The following is a 17,506-nucleotide window of genomic DNA, read 5'->3' as shown; positions in this document are numbered from 1 at the left end:
GTTCACCTCTGATTATGCTTAATAAATCTGTCTTCGCTGACTGTTTAGAAAAAAATCAGGCACATCTTGCTTAGCTGTTGTGCACTACTGAAGTACTGTACCATGCCCATCACCAAGCACTTTTGAGCAGCTTCTAAGTTCTGAGGGAAACTCTAGGTTGAATGCAAAGACACCTAATGAATTTTAAGTGGGTGATGGACTACTTATGTGGTTAAGCAGTTGGATGTTCAGTTGTACTTTAGACCATCTTCCATTCCTTCCTTAATGGTGGTTAAATGCTGTTTGCTAGGAATTCCTGTGAGGAGTGCTAAAAGTGCTGAGAAGAAACAGGGCAGGTGCTTGTAGAACCCCTGTCACAGAAACTGTTGCACAATGTAACAACAGGCTGGGCAAGTGGGTATTTGAATCTGCTAACCTGAATTCGTGGCAACAGTAGCGGTGAGAGGAGACAGGCTTCAGATCGGGGTAGAAGTAAAGGTGGTTTAAAGCTTATGCCGTACTAACAGCACTGTACACTTATTAGAAGACGTAGGTTTATTGATTAAGAATTGGAGAGTGTGTGCTGCTTTGTTGTTGTTGACGTGCTGCTGAAGTTGTATGTGCTGAGGCAGGCTTGGCAAAGTGACTTTGTCTATCTGTGTCCCTCTCTGCTGTACCTTTTCTGAAGCAGCCTGTGGAATATCAGTACCCTTTCTAAGGACTTTTGCTTCTTCAGTGCCCTGGAGATCCGGGGACCGTAATTTGAAATCTCGCCTAAGATGCCGCAGAAACTGCATGGCGGGGGGGAGAGGGGCAGAAGCGCGTTCCCCGTTGCAGCCCTCAGCAGGCCCTGCTGGCGACGGCTGAGGCGGGCGCGGCCGCTCCGTGAGGTAACACCCCTCTCCCTCTCCCTCCAGACCCCGACGAGGACGCCGGGCGGCCCGCAGGACGCGGGGCAGAGGCGGGCGCCGCCTCACGGGGAGCCCTCGGCGAAGCTGCGGCCGCGGCCCGGCAGCTCCTGCGGCAGGTGAGGGGCGGCGATGGCGGCTGCGCATGCGGGCGGCGGCGCGCGCCGATGACGCGCGCGGGCCGTGGAGGGGGGTGGGGGTTTGTCACTCTGGGCTGACGTGTGCCTGGAAGTTGGCTCGCGCCGCCATGGACCCCGCGGGCGGCGGCGCGCGCCTCTCGGAGCCCCCGGCGCGGCGGCTGCTGCAGGTGCGGGGGGGAAGGGGAGGAGGGGGCTGTCGCGCGCACCGAGCGTCGGCGGCCGTTGAGGAGCCGTTAACGGCCGGCGGGCGGCCGTGACAAGCGGCGGAAGGGGCTCCGCCGGTCCGAACCGGGGGGGGACTCGGCGCCTCGAGCGAGACGGGCCGAGGCGGATGTTGCTCCGCGTCCCTGAGGGGGGTGACCCCCGCCGTACGCCGGCCCCGCCGCCTTCGTGAAGGGGCCGTTTCTCCTCGCCCCCGCCCCGCTATGTGGGGCAATCCCGCGGGAGCGAGGGCGTCCGCTGGCGTCGGCGCGGGCAGGGATCGCTGCCTGGCCTCTCGCCGCACCCCGGCCCTTGGGGGGAGAGGGTGCCTGCGAAAACACCAGCTCGCCCCTAGGCTGGGCTTTGCGGGGGGAAGCGTCTGCCCGCGTTTTAATCTCACGCCGCTGTCGGTTGCGACCAGGGAGAAGGCAGCGATTTCTGCGTGGCTTGTACAGTTTATTTTCCGAGCGCCGTGTCTCTCTCGGCCCTGTAAACTGTACCAGGTATTCACACCTGTTTCAGGCAGTTGGTGCTCTCTGGCCTTCAGAGAGACGTATGACGAGACACATGACATATGACCCTGTGACCAGGGTGACAGGAGGGAAAACATCTGAGCTGCTTTCACTGGGTTGTTACGAATATCTAGATGTAAAGCTGGGTTGGTTTGGGTTTTTCTTCTATATTTTTCCATCCTTATAGCTTTATTTGGAAACGGATCAAATAACTGCTAGTGCTGTGCAATGCAAAATGCAGGCATCGGCTTATTTTGGTGTAGCTGTTCTTTGCCAACAGATTGTGACTGTCAGGTGTCTTCCAGATACTCAGACTTTTGAATTGAAATGCAAGCTATCGAGCTGCTTTGTGGTTTTCTTCATTTTCGGTTTTCAGTTTACAGAAAAACTGCAAGAAAGCTCTAGATGGTTCTCTGGTTTTATGAGAGGAATAAAAGCATGTGGCAGACTACTTCTTTTGCCTGAGTATTTAATGAAAACATATTCATAGCTGTGAATGCTGTTGGTTTTCAGCTGGTTGCTACCCTGCCTGAGGAAATTCGTCCTGGGCCTGATTTCCATGGAATTCCATGGGAGCCTATTATTATCACTGCGTTAGTGGGAATTGCCACGCTTGCTATAATTTTCTGGAGAACCTGCCTTTCAGTGAGTATACTTCATGCTTGCAAGCCTGCTGATATTTCACTTACTGCGCAGTCTTTTGTATGGTTAAACTGTTTCAGCATTACTGGGGTCAAAGCAATATGTAGTCTTTTGCGTTTTTACTTTTTTCCTTTAAAGCATTAATGTGAACTACATGCTGGGCTTAATAGCTAAAGTAAGTTGTAATTTTCTTCAAGCTAAGAAGCATTTTCTTTAAGCTATTAGCTGAAGATTTTTTAGTTAAGGGGCAGTTTCAAAAGCAGAATAGGGGGGTATGATGTAAATCAAGAAGGCTGAGGGAAGGGTCAGCATACCTTTGAAATGAGAAGCCTTCCATGTGCTTGAGCCTGTTGCTGACTTTCTCCAAAACAAGCAGTTAATCCTCCCCCTTCATATTGCACAGCTGCTTATAGGTGCCGCATTTAGAAACCTTAACACCTGATTTTAATTCTCACTGGAGAGCCCCTTTTTCACTCTTATTCTCACTCTCCATTTGTCCTATTCTTTCCTACATGGATAATTTTCTGTGCAAGAAAAATACCATCACCAGCTCTCAAGTATAGCAGTGCATCTTCTTGGGAACTAAGGTGAAAATCAAATAGGACAGTTTATTTTACAGCTGTCTGGTTCAGTGATGATATGCCCTGGAAGTCTGTGGAACACTTTACCTTTGCTTGACAAAAATAATAAAACTAAATATTATCTGTAACAATATTGGTAGTTTTTTCCCTGCTTAGTTTTGATATTGACTACGCTAGGTCAGTTTCAAATGCAAAATAGTGCTAATATAACAGCATAAAAAGAAAGCTTCTGAAATTCTTCTTCAGTGGTGTTCATTTCGAAATGAGCAACTGTCATGTAAACATAGATTGCTTTAAAAGGATCAGAACTGGGATGCAAGTGTTTTTTGTGTTTGCAAGTTCGTGACTGTCGCTTGATGCAAAATGGCTTCATTTTCTTTGTTGCAGATTGGATGTGGGCAGTTACTGCTATCCTTTTAGTGACTGAGTAAACAGACATTTACTAAGGCTGTAGGACAGGGCATTAACCTAGAAGCTTTTATTAGAAAACAGCTTAAGCTTGTTTGTAGTGTTATTCAACACTCTTGTTGGCAGTGGTAGATGTGTTTTCCGTATACTTTTGAATCTGTGTATAAGTGGTGACTTTTTTCTATAGGGAAAATAATAAAATTTTTCATTTATCACTTTTTATAGCTAATTCTTTTTTTATTTTCTTTTCCCCTCTCTTCTGTAGGTAAAGAGTAGAATTTATCAAGGTAAGTTTCTCTGTGCTTTTCAGTGTACTTGATGTTTAAGCATGTAAAAGTTTTGAAGATTGTTTCAGAGGACCAAGTATTCATCTTCACTCCCTTTCAAGGAGAATGCTAAGTCTAAGGTTACAGTGTAAGCTAGGCCAGTAGATGATACTTACTTGAATCTGAGGATTTCAATTTTGCTTTTGATAATGCTTTGATTAGGAGAAACAATGCAGCTCGCACCTGCAAATTAAAGGGCAAGGAAAAACTCCACCTTGTTCAACATAAATGGGATCCATTGGTTTACTGGTACGATGGTAATGGGGCAAAGTTTGTTTTGGTTTTCCAATTAGCATTAGATCTGCTTTTGCTTGTTGCTTCTCACAAAAAGCAGTAGCTAGTTCCTCTTGCCTTTTTGGATTGAGGGGAGCCTGAAACTGACTGCTGTGCAGCTGCAGAGAGACTTTCTAAATGTAGACCTAAATATGCAGATATTCCTATGGCTAGCACATTGCTTTTTACGAGAGTGTTTCTCTAGCTTCAAGTATATAGAATTAAACTGTACTGAATGGAAAAGAAATAGAATGCAAAGTAGGGTGATTGCTGAAATTCGTAATTGAATACAAAATGAAAATATGAAAGAATTGTCTTCACATGAACTCTGCCTCTTTCTTCCTCACAAACCATACTACTTGTCAGTCATTCCTCTCTAGTTTCATTGTAGTTATACTGCAGTTGCCTTCTGTACAATCAATGCAGAGTTGATGAGCTGAAAAAATCCATTTTAGATCTGTAAGGTGATTTCTACACTACAGAACAATTATTAGAGGGGGGGAAAAACATTGGTATTGGTGGTGCAGAAATTACTTAGCAGCCTGCCCTCAAAAAATGAGAAATGTAGGTCTAATCCCCCCAACCCCCCAAATATTCTTCTGTATGATACTGTATAGAAACTACTAAGGTAAGAACAAATAGATACTCTTCAGGCATGGTAAAGGCCATGTTGTTATTAACATCTTTATCCAAAATAGAAGAATATTAACAGTGACAAAAAAGCTTTAAAAGATAGACTACGTTTGGAGGCCCAAAGATAAAATCTGTTGTCCACTCTTCATGACAGTAGTAAAACTGGGAGACCAAGCTAATGCAGGGTTTCCTGCCCCCTGTAAACTGCTGAGAGCTATCTTGTACCTCAGCGGTTGGTTGTTGGCTCTCCTCTCCCCAGAGCAGGAAGAGCTGGGGACCCTCTGGCCCAGAAGCCCTCATGTGGGAGGGGAAGGAGGAGCAGCAGTTGCCATTACACCCTCTGGGATGCAGTTGGAACAACCAGTGCTTCCTGTTTGTGCTGCAAGATTTGCTGTGAGGCAAACGAGGCTTGGGGTGTTCAAATACAGGAGTGGTTTAGGACTTGAAAAAGAATGACAATTGGCTGTTTTTCAAATTAATTTGCAATAAAATAATTTAAGTACGTTAAAGATTTTTGTTGAATCCTAAGGGCTGGTTGGCAACTTGTTTGGGTTGATAAACAAGTGCATGCCTAAAGAACTGTTGCTTAGTCCCAGCCCTTTTGAGGTCTGTTAGAAAGCGATACAGTTCCTTGAGGCTTACTGATGCTGTCTACTAGCTGACAGTCTCTTTTCTGTTCCCAGTAGGTCCTTCAGAGCTTTCATCCTGTTATCTTTAGTGACCAAATATTCAGTTTCAATATAGCAGAAAGAGGTGGTTGTTAGGGAAGGTGTTGCATCTCCCTGAGTGTTGCAGCAGCAGTCTGAGACTGCTCTGACATCCTCGCTGCCAGTTCTTCCCTTGAACATACCTCACCTATGTGTAGCCAGCACCTTACTCTGCTCTACTGTGCGTTCTGTGACCAGCTTCTGTGAAGTGGATGCAAGAGCTGTATGCTTTGTGTCAGTGTTCAATGCTTTACTGTCTTGTTTTCAATCCTAACTTTAAATGAAAGCTGGAAATGCTTAGACTCCTGTAGAAAGAGCTGACTGCTGGGGAACTGACACTATCCTGATTTATGCTTTAGTCCTTACTTGAAAATGTTCCCTAAAGTGGTAGTAATGATAGCTCTGATTTTTTTTTTTTTTCCCCAGGATATGAAGTACAGTTACTGTAAGCTTTCTTTTTCTTCCTAGTGACTGAAAAGCAACTTGCTGAAAAGATTAAAAACCTTTTGCAAGAAAAAACAGAAATCTTAGAAAAGATGTCAGAATACGATCAAAAGGTATTGTTCTAGGTTCTCGTCCGTTGCTTCCTAATTTTCTGTTAGTGGTTTAATGAGACAGTCAATGCAACAGCTAATATATTTTTATTTTCTATTCTTACTGAATATTATGTTGACAATTTCCTCAGTTCTGTTTGGTTGTTTCTGTTCTTAGATAAAAGAAGCAAAAGAATCTGTGAAAGTGGCCCAAGAACAGAAAGACGTTCTCTCCGATGAAACTGCAGGGCTTAAGGTAAGAAACAGTTAACTTTCTCTGTACAGAAAGCAAAAACATCAATAAAATAGCTTGCTTTAGTTGGTCTTTTACTTTTTTTTTTTTTTTTTTTTAGGACACTGTCAAAGGACTGGAAGAAGCAAATCGTCAGCTAGATGACAAAGTAAAAAATCTGCACACAATGCTTGAAACAGAGAGAAAAAAAAATGAGAAGAAACAGAACAAGGTAAGAGCAATTACACTCATGGCTGATATTGTCCTTAACTTAATGTGCCCTAAAAGCTGGTCACAACCTCATGGGTGATCAAATAGAGGTAGAGCAAACAAGATGAACCACCTCAAAAAGAGAACTGAAATGAAAAGGGGGAGAATCTGTTGATTGTATTACTATTTTTACCTTTTCCATTTTTTTTTCTTTTTTCTCTTTTGTAAGATCTTGATGGACTTGTGGTTATGTGCTTTCACACACAAACCAATGTATTCAAGTCATGGGCTAGTCTAATACTTCCTAGCCGGAGCCAGGAAGTTCCTTAACAATATGAGCTGAAGGTTTCAGGTTGGTAAGGGATGTTTTCTTGTACATAGAGGAAGCATCTAGTTTTATAGTAAGTGTGAAGGTCTCTAAGCTGCCCCTCATTCTTGTTGTCCAGAGGTATTTGTTTTCTTTTTTCTTTCTTTTTTTTTCTTCTTTTTTTCTTCTTCTTAAAGCCTGATTTTCTGTAGTAATGGTAAGCTCCAACAAGTTCTTTGGTCTTGCTTTGATCAAAGGTTGCTGCTAATGACAGCAGCACGTGCTACTTTCATTCTAGACTGTGCAGGTGTACAGGGAACTTTACCAGCCACAAACAGGCAGTCACAGGGGGAAGTTGATTTTAATGTGCTGTATGTTACCATTTCTTACCTTGCTGATAAGGCAGTGCTATCTTGCTGCTAGTTTAATGGCTGCTTTAAATGGAAATTTGTTGGTAGTTTTGACTTTCCTTTTATGCTTCCAAATTACACAGGTAAAATAATTACTCGGGCTAAGGCATGTACCAGGCTAATGCAAAATCACTGCTTTTTTTCTTATATAGATCTCTGAAACCCAGAAGTCCTTGGAGAAACTTCAAGAGGCTATCAGTGTGCATTCTGTAGAGCTTTCAGAGGTAAAGCATTATCTACACCCTCTCAACAGTCACAAGTTCTTGTACCAGGAAAATTCATATCTAGAATATAATAGAAAATGCTAGCTTGGCAGGTTCCATCTTGTTTGTGCATATATACCTTTTTCTTTTACATTTTACCAGGTAATACATAGCTCTTACTTTGTTACAGTTTGACTTTTTGTCTTTTTGTTCCTTTTTGTTTCATATTTAGGTGCAGATAGCCCTTAATGAAGCTAAACTAAGTGAAGAAAAGGTGAAATCTGAGCTTAATCATGTGCAGGAAGAGAATGCTAGGCTGAAAAAGAGCAAGGAGCAAGTAAGTTATGCGCAGGCCAGGCAACTTTGTTTCTCTTTCGATCAAAATATCGGGGCTTTATTCCTGGTTTTCTTGAGTATAACTTCAGTGTGTCTTTGTTTTCTTAACGTGTCAGAATTCCACATTTCATATTTTCAAGATAAAATTTAAACCCCTTGCGCCTGCCTGCACAGGCTTTTTGTGCAGGTGAGCCACATGTCTTCAGTACAAAGGCTTTGCTAGTTCCAGTGATTCAGTTTTTGTCAGCAACCTCACAGAAAGTCTGTGCTAATATAGTAGTCACTGCATGATCGGGAGATTGCTGCTTGGGATCAGGACTGAAGGAAGTAATGGTAAAGAATTGCCGAAAAGCAATTCTGAAGCTAAGCTAAATGGGGAGGACCTTTAGCCCTGAAATGTTATGACAGTTCTTTTACAAATAACTGTAAATATCTGTCTGTTTTCATTCTCTACATATGAAGTAGATGGCCTTTTAAAGGAATGTGATTTGATTACATCTGGACTGCAATTAATTCCTCCTATTTTGACGTGTGTGAGCAGTTTGGTTCTGATGTTGGGATATTAGCTGAGAAAATGTCAAATTTGTAACATCACCTAATAATATAAACTGCAGAAAGATTCCCAGCATCCAGTTCTACCAATGGATTAGTGATGAGTGTGATAACTGTGAAGTTTACTCTTTATCTGTGACCTGTGGTGATCAGTTATCACCAGAGCTGGCAGTAAAATAGACTTTAATTACATATACCTTTTACTAAAAATAAAACAAGTAATCATCTTGCCTTGGTGCTTCATACAGCTGCTAAAAGAAGCTGAAGGTTGGAGTGAGAGGCATACTGAGCTCAGTGAGCAGATCAAACTGTATCAGAAATCTCAGAAGGACATAGAAGAAGCACTTGCCTACAAGGAAAATGAAATTGAAGTAGGTTCTTTATAACAAGCTTGCTTTAAATATTACACATCATAAAATACTTTGAAATACTTTACAAAATTCAGAGTGATTCTTCTTCAGTGAACCTTTGATTTCATTACTAGGTTTTAACTAACTGCATTATGCAGCTGAAGCAGCTCGATATGGATTCAGCATCTGAGGCCAAGAAGGACGGCGAAGGGTGTGAATGGAGCACAGGAGACGATCTGGCCAATGGAGAGCTGCCAGGTACAGTAATCCTACCAGCTGGCTGATATGTCCAGTGGCTAAAGCATATGCAGTGGTATGTTCACGTCATGTCATATGGGGAATGAGGGGAATCCATGCATGTAGCTGCCTGTGGGTTAAGAGACTGCCAGCTTTAATCCTCAAATGCAAAATTTCTCCTGACTGAACAGAGAAACCATTAAAAAAGCCAGTAATTGCTTTTAGATTGCCTTTTAGGTATATTGGAAGTGTAATGACACAGTTTTAAAGATTGTGTGTAAAGGTTAGTAATTAAGAACATTCCGAAAGCTGAGAATCTCAGCTTTGTTGTTATACTACATTTATTTTTAATATGAAATTTTAATGAGTATTGTGCTTACCTCAGGATCGATAATTAATTTAGGTAATCGCATCTTTTAAATCTGAAAGACTGAGGTAGACGTTTTCAAAACTACTCAGGCAGTTTGTCATTCCTCATGTTGCACATGTATTTGCTACATCTCTGGTTTTGAAGTCCCATGTTTTTTGGTTTGGGGTTTTTTTTCTCCTTTTTTCTAACCGTATGGTTAATGTGGGCTGGAAATTCCCACTTTTTGATTTTTCAGATACTATGTCCAGTAACAGATACCGCATTCACACCATTATTAGTGTGGTGGCTAGAAGAAGTGACAAGAAGTAATCTTCTGAACGCTTTTTTGAATAAATCTAATAGTTCTGTTGTGCTGGTTATGGAATTGCTATTGTGCTTTGTTCTCCACCTCTTTTTTTTTTTTTTTCTTTTCTGACCATGTAAGGAGATCTATCCCAGGTTAAAGTGTAGAGAGTGTTATTTTTAACAGCTGTAGAGTCCAGGGAATTGGGTGTTAAGAAACAGGGAAAACAAATATATTTTTCTCTTCTAGATAATGAGAGTGAGAAGATGAAGACTCAGATTAAGCAGATGATGGATGTCTCCAGGGTATGCTGCACAAGATATCTAATAAATGCAGCCACATTACTGGTACACCTAAGATCATAAACTTTTTGCTCCTCTTTTCAGGTAAAAACTATGTTATCCATAGTTGAAGAAGACAGAAATCTTTTGCAATCCAAACTGAGTGATGAAGTATCAGCAAGACATGAGCTGGAAGGTAGGCTTAGCAAAAGAATTGCTTAGGATGAAATGCTGTTTGTGGTTTAAAAAGAAATAGTGTTTAAGTGGCATAACGGTTCTTGTTGCAACTTCCTTCAACTTCCTCACCTACCTTTGCTTCTCCAACAGAGCAAATAAAAAAATTAGAACATGACTCCTGTTCGCTCCAGTCAGCCAAAGCTCGACTGGAAAATGAATGCAAAACACTACAGCAGAAAGTGGAGATTCTTGGTGAACTTTACCAGCAGAAAGAGATGGCACTCCAGAAGTAAGCCTTGCATTACTCTTCCACAACATAGCATATTATATCATAGGCACCATCCAAATGCTCTTTGCTCAGAAGGATCAAATAACTTGAAGTTGTATTTGGAATGAAAGGTGATGACTACCGTTTCAGTATGGTTGAAGCTAGTACCCCTTTTTTACTTTTTCCACCATTCAAGAGATTCCAAAAAGACTGTCACTTTGCACACACGATATTGCCTTCTACAATTAAAAAAACAAACAAACAACTTTTGGAGAGGAGAGATGGGTGGCTTGGTCTGCAAATTCTCTGGTTGTTCTGTTACATTGTCCAGAAATTGTCAAGGAGAATATAGTGGCCATTAAGATTTGTGTCAGTTACTCTGATCTCAGCTCAGTGACTCTACTTCTCATAATGTAGAAACTTAGTATTTAGCCTTGTGAGCTTTTTGCATTCTCAAAGGGCTAAATTGAGGCTGAGTTCATGGTGGCAGCTGAGATGAATGAATTGCTAGTAGTGAAGAACTAGTTGCCTATCTGTGTTCATTCCTCGCTTGCTTACTTACTGAAATGTCTGTAATACCATCTCAGTTTTGTGGGGGAAATTTGAGATAGGATTCAGGGACATTTTCAGCTAAATTCTGTAGGAAAGCTGAAATTGTGGTGGAGAAGCAGTTGAAAGTTCTAAGGTTCAAGTGTGGTTTTTTGGGTGAAGCACAGGATTGGAACAAGCTAAGGAATTGAGGCTATACAGCACTTAAGTAGTGAAACTGCCTGACCTCATGACTTCAGGATCCAGGTGTAGTAAACACATAACGGAGAGGTGAAGGATAGCACACCTTTCAAGGAAAACTCCCTCTTGACCTCTCTGAAGGATTTCTCTTCCTTCTAAAACTTTTACGAACTTACACTGCCTGTTAGTACTTCTTGATTAGAGTGAAGGACTTCCTGCATTTTTTTTTTTTCTGGAAAACTGTTTCCACATGTAGTCATGGAAGTGGATTATGTTGAACTGGCTATTAGCAGTTAACTTACTACCAGTTCAATGGTTCCAGTTTTGTGGGATAGCTCTTGTAAGTTAGGAACACATTATGGACCTTTTAAATACTTCCAGAAGAATGTCAAAAATAAAAAAAATTAGTGAACCATGAGGTTATAAAGGGACTGTGGAAATTGATTATGTAAGAAATTGGTATGGAGAATACTTAAAAAAAAAAAAAAAAAAGGCTTCTTTCCACATGGTTGATGACTATTGAATGTGTTTGTGAACTGGGCCCTAAGTTCCCCCCTTTTTCACTACATATTCATTTCTTCATTTCCCTTGGTTAGATGTCAGTTCTGCATATTTCCTTGTTTGTACCTTTGTAAATCTGGATTACCATCTGTAGAATTAGTAAGTAGACTACAGGATCTGAAGAGATGAACTGTCTGCAACTGTTACATTCTGACAAATCTTTAGATGCTGACAGAACTTTCCAGTCAACTCTGTGTCCTTAATTTTCAGGTTTTACACTCAAAGGGCTTGTCTGTTGGTTTCAAAAGACAGTATTTCTGTCTCTTTGTTATTACAGATTCTGTATCACTGTTGTTAGCAGGGGAATACCCTGATTTTGAGTTGTAGTAGATATAGAATGGTGGAATATATGGTGGTTTTGTTTGGGTTTTTTTTTTTTCTTCTCCTATACAGAAAACTAACCCAGGAAGAGTATGAGCGTCAGGAGAAGGAGCAGAAATTGTCTGCTGCAGATGAAAAAGCTGTGCTGGCCATTGAAGAAGTGAAAGTTTACAAGTAACTTCAGTTTCTGAAGGCTGTTGTTTTCCTTTATTTCAGCTATTCAAGAAAATTCATTTAAACCTCTCTCCTTCCCCTCTTTTCCTTTTGTACAGGCAAAGGATCCAAGATATGGAGGAAGAATTGCAAAAAACAGAGAGATCTTACAAAAACCAGGTAAACGTCCTGCTTGCTGGTTATTGTGTCACCTTTTACTGCATCATTCCAATGCTCTGTAGAGAGTTATTGGAAATACTAGTAGTTGGACAAAATAAACAAGATGTTTCTGTTCTCAGATTGCTGCTCATGAGAAAAAGGCACATGACAATTGGGTAAGAATGTTCTTCCTTTTTTTGATGCAAACAGTTTGTATTTGACTTCAGGTTGGTGCAGTTAATGCAGTTGGCAAAATTTTTCCTAATAGCTTATTGCCCGCTCTGCTGAGAGAGCTCTGGCTGAAGAAAAAAGAGAAGCAGCCAACCTGAGACAGAAGTAAGTACAGTACAGACCATTTTTATTGCTCTTTGAACATGCTGTGTGTTGCTTGGGAGAGAAGGTGCTTAAACAGTGCAAGGTGCTTAGTTAGCCTGCTTGCTCAGAATGTGCAGTGTGCATTTGAATTACTAATTTTAAACTACTATTAAACCATTTTGGTGGTTAAAATAAGATTTCTCGGTGAAAGCTGTAACATTTTACAATGCAGTTTGCCTTGTTACATTATAACAAATATAACTCACATGTATTAATTGAATAATAAAAAAACCTTTATTTTTTAAAATTAGATTAATAGAAGTAAATCAAAAAATCGTCATGCTTCAAAGACCATTAATTGTAAAGCCAACTCCAGGCAGACCTGATCGCCAAGTCCCACCGCGACGAGGTAAAAGCTGCTGTTTCTCCCAAAACTTTGGTCTTTGAGTCAGTATATCCTAAAAAAAAAAAAAAAAAAAAAAGCGATGATAAATTGTGGAAAAGTAAATTGAGTGGTTTTTTTCTTCTTTGGCATAGGGCCCTTAAGTAGAGATGGCTCTTTCGGCCCATCACCTGTGAGTGGAGGAAATCCATCACCCACACAGATGATAGAAGTGCCTGCTCGGCCCCTTTCTGCTCCTCGAAGGGAAGGCTCCAGAGGTGAATTTGGTAAGCAGTGAAGCTTTCCTTCTGTAGTAACTACCTCTTACGCTACAAAACCAAGAGCGCTAAGGTCTGATCTTGGTTCTAGGGATAGTGTTAAGTATTGATATCTGCTTTATTAATACATAGATGAGTGGTTGGTGTGTGTTTGTGGGTTGGGTTTTTTGGTTTTGGGGTAGGGGGGTTTTGGTTTTGTTTTTTTTGTTTTTTGTTTTTTTTTTTTTTTAAGTAGAAATAGCTCAGTCATGTGTTGATTAGGATCTCTGGGGTTCTTGTTTCCCTTAAGGTACAGTGGTAGATGGTCCCCCTGTTCCACGAAGGCCACCAGAGTTACCTGGAAGGATGTCTGTTCCTGGTAAGTTATGTGGCCTGCAACCAACTGCAACTTATTCACTTATGTAATTTAAAAACCATGTTTCTTATCCTAACCATGCTAAGACATGCATTTGTGGCTCTCTTTACAGATCTCGGGCCTGCTGTAGCATCCCTGATCAGTAGTGGGCCGAGAACCTCCTCCCCTTCCACAGCAATGGATGGAGTGGTAAGCTGAAAAAACCCAAACCTTCAGGCAGCGTTTCTAATACATGATTCACTGTACTTCCTGCAGCTGCTTTAACTGTATCATGTTCTGTCTTGTCTATATCCTGTCACTATCCTTATTTGCTGTCCAAAAAAAAAAGCAACCCTCTCCCAAAGAGTCTGAAGCCCCCTGTGTAACTACTGATTCACCTTCATCTATTGAACCAGCTACAGTGAGTATTCAGAGGCTGAATATGGTGTTACTCTGCTTTGATGGAGAGGAATAACAGGCTTGGTGTTCTGAACTGCGAAATAACAAAATGCTCTGCAAAACTAACTGAGAGCTTATACCTCTGTCTTAGAAGGTTTCTCTAACAATGAACAGTTGCTGTCTGGTTCTTACAGAATTGAGAAAATGAGATCTTTCGTGTTAAGGACTATAGGCAAACACACAACAATAATCCTAACAAGCTGACTTACCTGTGGTATTTAAGCACAATTCCGTGTGTAATTCAGGGTGCCAGGCCCTTTACCAAAGGGATGTCCACTGAGGACACTTCAGAAGGGATTGAACTTTTCTTTAGTACAGCTTTAGCTAAAGAAAACTTGTTATCTCAGAAGGTACATGAAGCACTCACTCCTAGGTAGTGCAGGCAGTGTTCTGGGTGAAGGGACAATGATGGTGCAGTAACTCTCCCTATTTTTCTACTTGGTTAATGTGTTTTGGGGTGTGGGTTTTTTTCTCTTCTTCTTTCCCACCCCCCTTCCACCTCTTGGTGAGTGGTTGTGGTGTTCAGCAGTGTCAATACTTCTCTGGTGCAGCGCATAACACACTGAAGTGTAACCTAATCTTGCACAGGCTAATGCTAGTCCCAAAGGCCCACCTTCTTTCCCTGGGACACCCATCATGACCTCCCCAGTGATGGGACCTCCGCCTCCACCACCTGTTCGCTACGGACCGCCGCCAGCTCCTCTCCGTGGGCACTTTGGGCCTCGACCTCTTCCTGTGCCCCTAGGTACAGTTGCATTGCCGTGTGCTGAAACCTAACTTTTCCTACCATGCTTTTCGGAAGCCTACTGCAGAACTGCCATCTGCCATCCATTAGCACACAGCTTCCCCGTGCTTCTTGGGGTCTAGCTGTCTTGCTCAGTAAGCTTGGACAGGCGGGTTTTTTCAAGCCTCCTTAATGTCAAGGTATTAAGGAGGTGTTTTTCCTTGTTTAGTCTAAAATGGAAACCAGGAGCCAAAAGTCACTAGAATATAATTCATGGCCTGGGAAGTCTGCATGTGACAGTGATCCACCCTAGAGCTGCTCTAAACAGTGAAGAAATGAGGAATGAGTCAGGAGCTTCACCGTTTAAGTTAAAGCAAGATTTCATTTAATTCCATGTTTTCCTTTCCTTCTAGTTCGTGGTGCTCCCTTGCCACCTCCTGCTGCAAGAGATTTCTTACCTGGCCCACCCCTAGGAATGAGAGATCTGCCTCCTGGCCCACTACCGCCTCCTCCAGATCCAAGAGGCTATGGACGTGGGCACCCTCCTTTTCGACCCCTAGGTCCTCCTGGGCCACGAGATTATCCTCCAGGCCCACGGCTACCCCCACCTGGTTCAAGAGACTATACGCCTTCTCCTAACAGAGACTTGCCTCCATCGGGACCTAGAGACTACCCTGCTGGCCCACCACCACCGGCAGGCCCAAAGGACTACACACAACCCCCTGCGCAGAAACCCTAACTGCAGGGTCTGGTCAGCAGCTCAGCGGAATGGACTCTAGCGCACTTCCTGTGGTCAGGATTTTAGGAAATGGCTCTCTCTTTGAAGCCATTTGTCTCATTTCAGTATATTTCAGCTTTTGCGGGATTAATTTTTATCCAATTGCTACAGACATCTTATGTGCATTTGATCACCTTAAACTCATCCATCCTCTTGGGCTGCAAGAACCTTTTTGTGATGGACTTGAAGCTACTCTAAACGTGCAATAGAAAGGAAGTACCTGTGTGGCTAGTTTTAATTCAATGTAGCCTCTGTAACCAGTTGGTGAATGAACTAATTTCGTGAAAAATGTAAATCAAATCATTTCCTGTGGAAATAATTTTTAAGTAAAATGCTATCCTACCTGCCTTCTCCATCACATCATTAAGCTGCAATTATTGTAGGCCAAGGGTTTACATGAGGACTGTAAGGTGTGTTTGTTTTTTGTTTTTTTTTTAAAAAAGCTGTCTGGTCAGAGATCAGACACACAAATGACACTGTATTCAAAGGAAAGTTACAATAAAAAGCAAAATTTCTTTTGCTAAACCCTGAAGGCTTTGTTTCAGTGCCATTTTTTTGTTCAGAAAGGACATTGGTTCAGTAATTTAACCAGAGAATGCAACTTGGACACAGCTGTAGAAGAACTGAATCAAGGCTGAATAACTGCTGCTGCTGCTGCAAGATTAAAGACTCTGTTACCCTCATGCTGAACTAGTCTGGCATGTTAGGGACTTGCTTCACGTGCTGAGGACAATGGGGGGACAGCCGTCCTTGACTGAAGGGCAGTACAGAGATGGAAACCTTTATGAAGTTGTGCAGTTTGTTTGGAAATACAGGTGATCGCTCCAGGAGTCTAGAAACTAAGAAATTTCATAATTGCTTTCTGATTTCAAGACTGGCTTGCAGCATTAAGCAAGGTTTGAGAGCTGTTTTCATCTTAGTATTTAAGACTGTCTCGGCTTCTGTAGTAGTAAGGCTGTAGTTTATAGTCTTTTTCACTCACTCACATTAAAAAAAAAGTTTTCTATAAAGCAGAGAGGGTGTACATAAACCTTATTAACAAGTACTGCTTTAAATCAGTTTGCTTATGCAGAACACGGGATAGCTTTAAAAACACACCCTACACTTGTAGATGTTCAAGGAAGTCCCTGAATGTGTTCCTACAAGTGTGAGTAGGTAGTATTTGGCTTACCTAGACACTAAGGTTTTTCAGAAGCGCTCTGTACAAAAGTAAGCCTTGGGGAAGAAAAAGGTAAAACAACTAGGAATAATAAAAAACCCTACTGAAAGGCCATTACAGCTTTACTGCCGGAGTACAAGCAGCCATTAAACTTGCCATCTAGGTATTACATTCTTACAGTACAAGTATTAAGCTTTAGATTTAAAATGAAAGACAAGATAGAACATCACTAAAGCATAAAACAATACAAGAGCTTGTGTTGTGGGGACAAGTAGTCCTTTCAGTGAAAGACAGCTCACAGAAAAAACACAAAGGCTAGAAGCAACTTTAAAAATGGTATTTCACACTCTACAGACATTAATTCACAATTAGTTAAATACAAAGCTCTACTGTGTATTTAACAAAAATACTTCAAAGTTGACATTTCATATAACTGGAGTTAATACAGACATCTACAAGCTGGAGAAGAGTCAAGGTAAGCAGCTGAAACAATGGGTTTGTAATTCAAGTGAAAGTGTTCAAATTGCGTAGTGGCTAATGATGCACACATTGGACACTTGTGTTTGAAAGTCGGGTTCTCCACATTCAGGATCTTTCCTTCCCCAACACCAAGCTCTGTGATGGTCAGTGTCTCCTCCCTTGCCCACCCCAGCTACCATTAACAACTTAAAGCAGGATGGAATCGCCCTCTGGGAGCAGCAGCAGGAGGAAGGGGTGGGTGCTGTCAGTCATGGGACAAGGGGGACACACACACACAACTGACAGCAGTACTTTCACCAGGCCGTGAGCAACGCCAGCAGACACAGGGGGTGGCAGAGCCCCAGCATCGTCCCTTGCTGAGCAAGAGGGGCTGTACATGTTGCAGGGACACTTGGTGCTACAGATTCTTAGAAGGTCAGAAAGAGACCTGAGCCAGCTGGGGACCATGGGTAGGTAATGCAGCTATCGACCAAGCTGGGATTTACCTGCAGCCATAGATTAATGGTTGCTCCATCCGTTTGCAGCGTTCAAAGGATGATTTTTATTTAAGAATGTACGCATCCTCCTTTTATTCAGGTATCCAGAATGCTGCAATCCAGAATTTCTGTAACTCAT

At 41.9% G+C, this 17,506-nt stretch overlaps 1 protein-coding gene across 2 annotated transcripts in view; it reads left to right on the top strand.

Annotated features, from left to right (window-relative positions):
• Positions 1 to 15,784, top strand: part of MIA3 (MIA SH3 domain ER export factor 3) — a 28,207-nt gene extending 12,423 nt beyond the window's left edge. The window contains exons 6-29 of one of the 2 annotated variants that reach the window (XM_069800071.1): positions 897 to 1,006; positions 2,254 to 2,385; positions 3,637 to 3,658; positions 5,779 to 5,867; positions 6,022 to 6,099; positions 6,197 to 6,307; positions 7,155 to 7,226; positions 7,438 to 7,542; positions 8,342 to 8,464; positions 8,578 to 8,701; positions 9,583 to 9,638; positions 9,720 to 9,810; positions 9,942 to 10,080; positions 11,743 to 11,844; positions 11,943 to 12,003; positions 12,123 to 12,158; positions 12,251 to 12,318; positions 12,609 to 12,706; positions 12,835 to 12,966; positions 13,247 to 13,315; positions 13,425 to 13,501; positions 13,641 to 13,712; positions 14,339 to 14,495; positions 14,888 to 15,784. In XM_069800071.1, coding sequence (XP_069656172.1) covers positions 897 to 1,006; positions 2,254 to 2,385; positions 3,637 to 3,658; positions 5,779 to 5,867; positions 6,022 to 6,099; positions 6,197 to 6,307; positions 7,155 to 7,226; positions 7,438 to 7,542; positions 8,342 to 8,464; positions 8,578 to 8,701; positions 9,583 to 9,638; positions 9,720 to 9,810; positions 9,942 to 10,080; positions 11,743 to 11,844; positions 11,943 to 12,003; positions 12,123 to 12,158; positions 12,251 to 12,318; positions 12,609 to 12,706; positions 12,835 to 12,966; positions 13,247 to 13,315; positions 13,425 to 13,501; positions 13,641 to 13,712; positions 14,339 to 14,495; positions 14,888 to 15,213 — 2,450 coding nt within the window. In that variant the 3' untranslated portion in view covers positions 15,214 to 15,784. The remainder of the gene's footprint in view (positions 1 to 896; positions 1,007 to 2,253; positions 2,386 to 3,636; positions 3,659 to 5,778; positions 5,868 to 6,021; positions 6,100 to 6,196; positions 6,308 to 7,154; positions 7,227 to 7,437; positions 7,543 to 8,341; positions 8,465 to 8,577; positions 8,702 to 9,582; positions 9,639 to 9,719; positions 9,811 to 9,941; positions 10,081 to 11,742; positions 11,845 to 11,942; positions 12,004 to 12,122; positions 12,159 to 12,250; positions 12,319 to 12,608; positions 12,707 to 12,834; positions 12,967 to 13,246; positions 13,316 to 13,424; positions 13,502 to 13,640; positions 13,713 to 14,338; positions 14,496 to 14,887) is intronic. The other variant, XM_069800072.1, reaches the window with a different exon arrangement.
• Positions 15,785 to 17,506: the final 1,722 nt, after the last annotated feature.

Source organism: Haliaeetus albicilla, chromosome 13 (genome assembly GCF_947461875.1).
Source record: "Haliaeetus albicilla chromosome 13, bHalAlb1.1, whole genome shotgun sequence".
Lineage (NCBI taxonomy): Eukaryota > Metazoa > Chordata > Aves > Accipitriformes > Accipitridae > Haliaeetus > Haliaeetus albicilla.
Note: the sequence above shows the minus strand (reverse complement) of the source record. Positions and strands in the feature narration are given on the sequence as shown.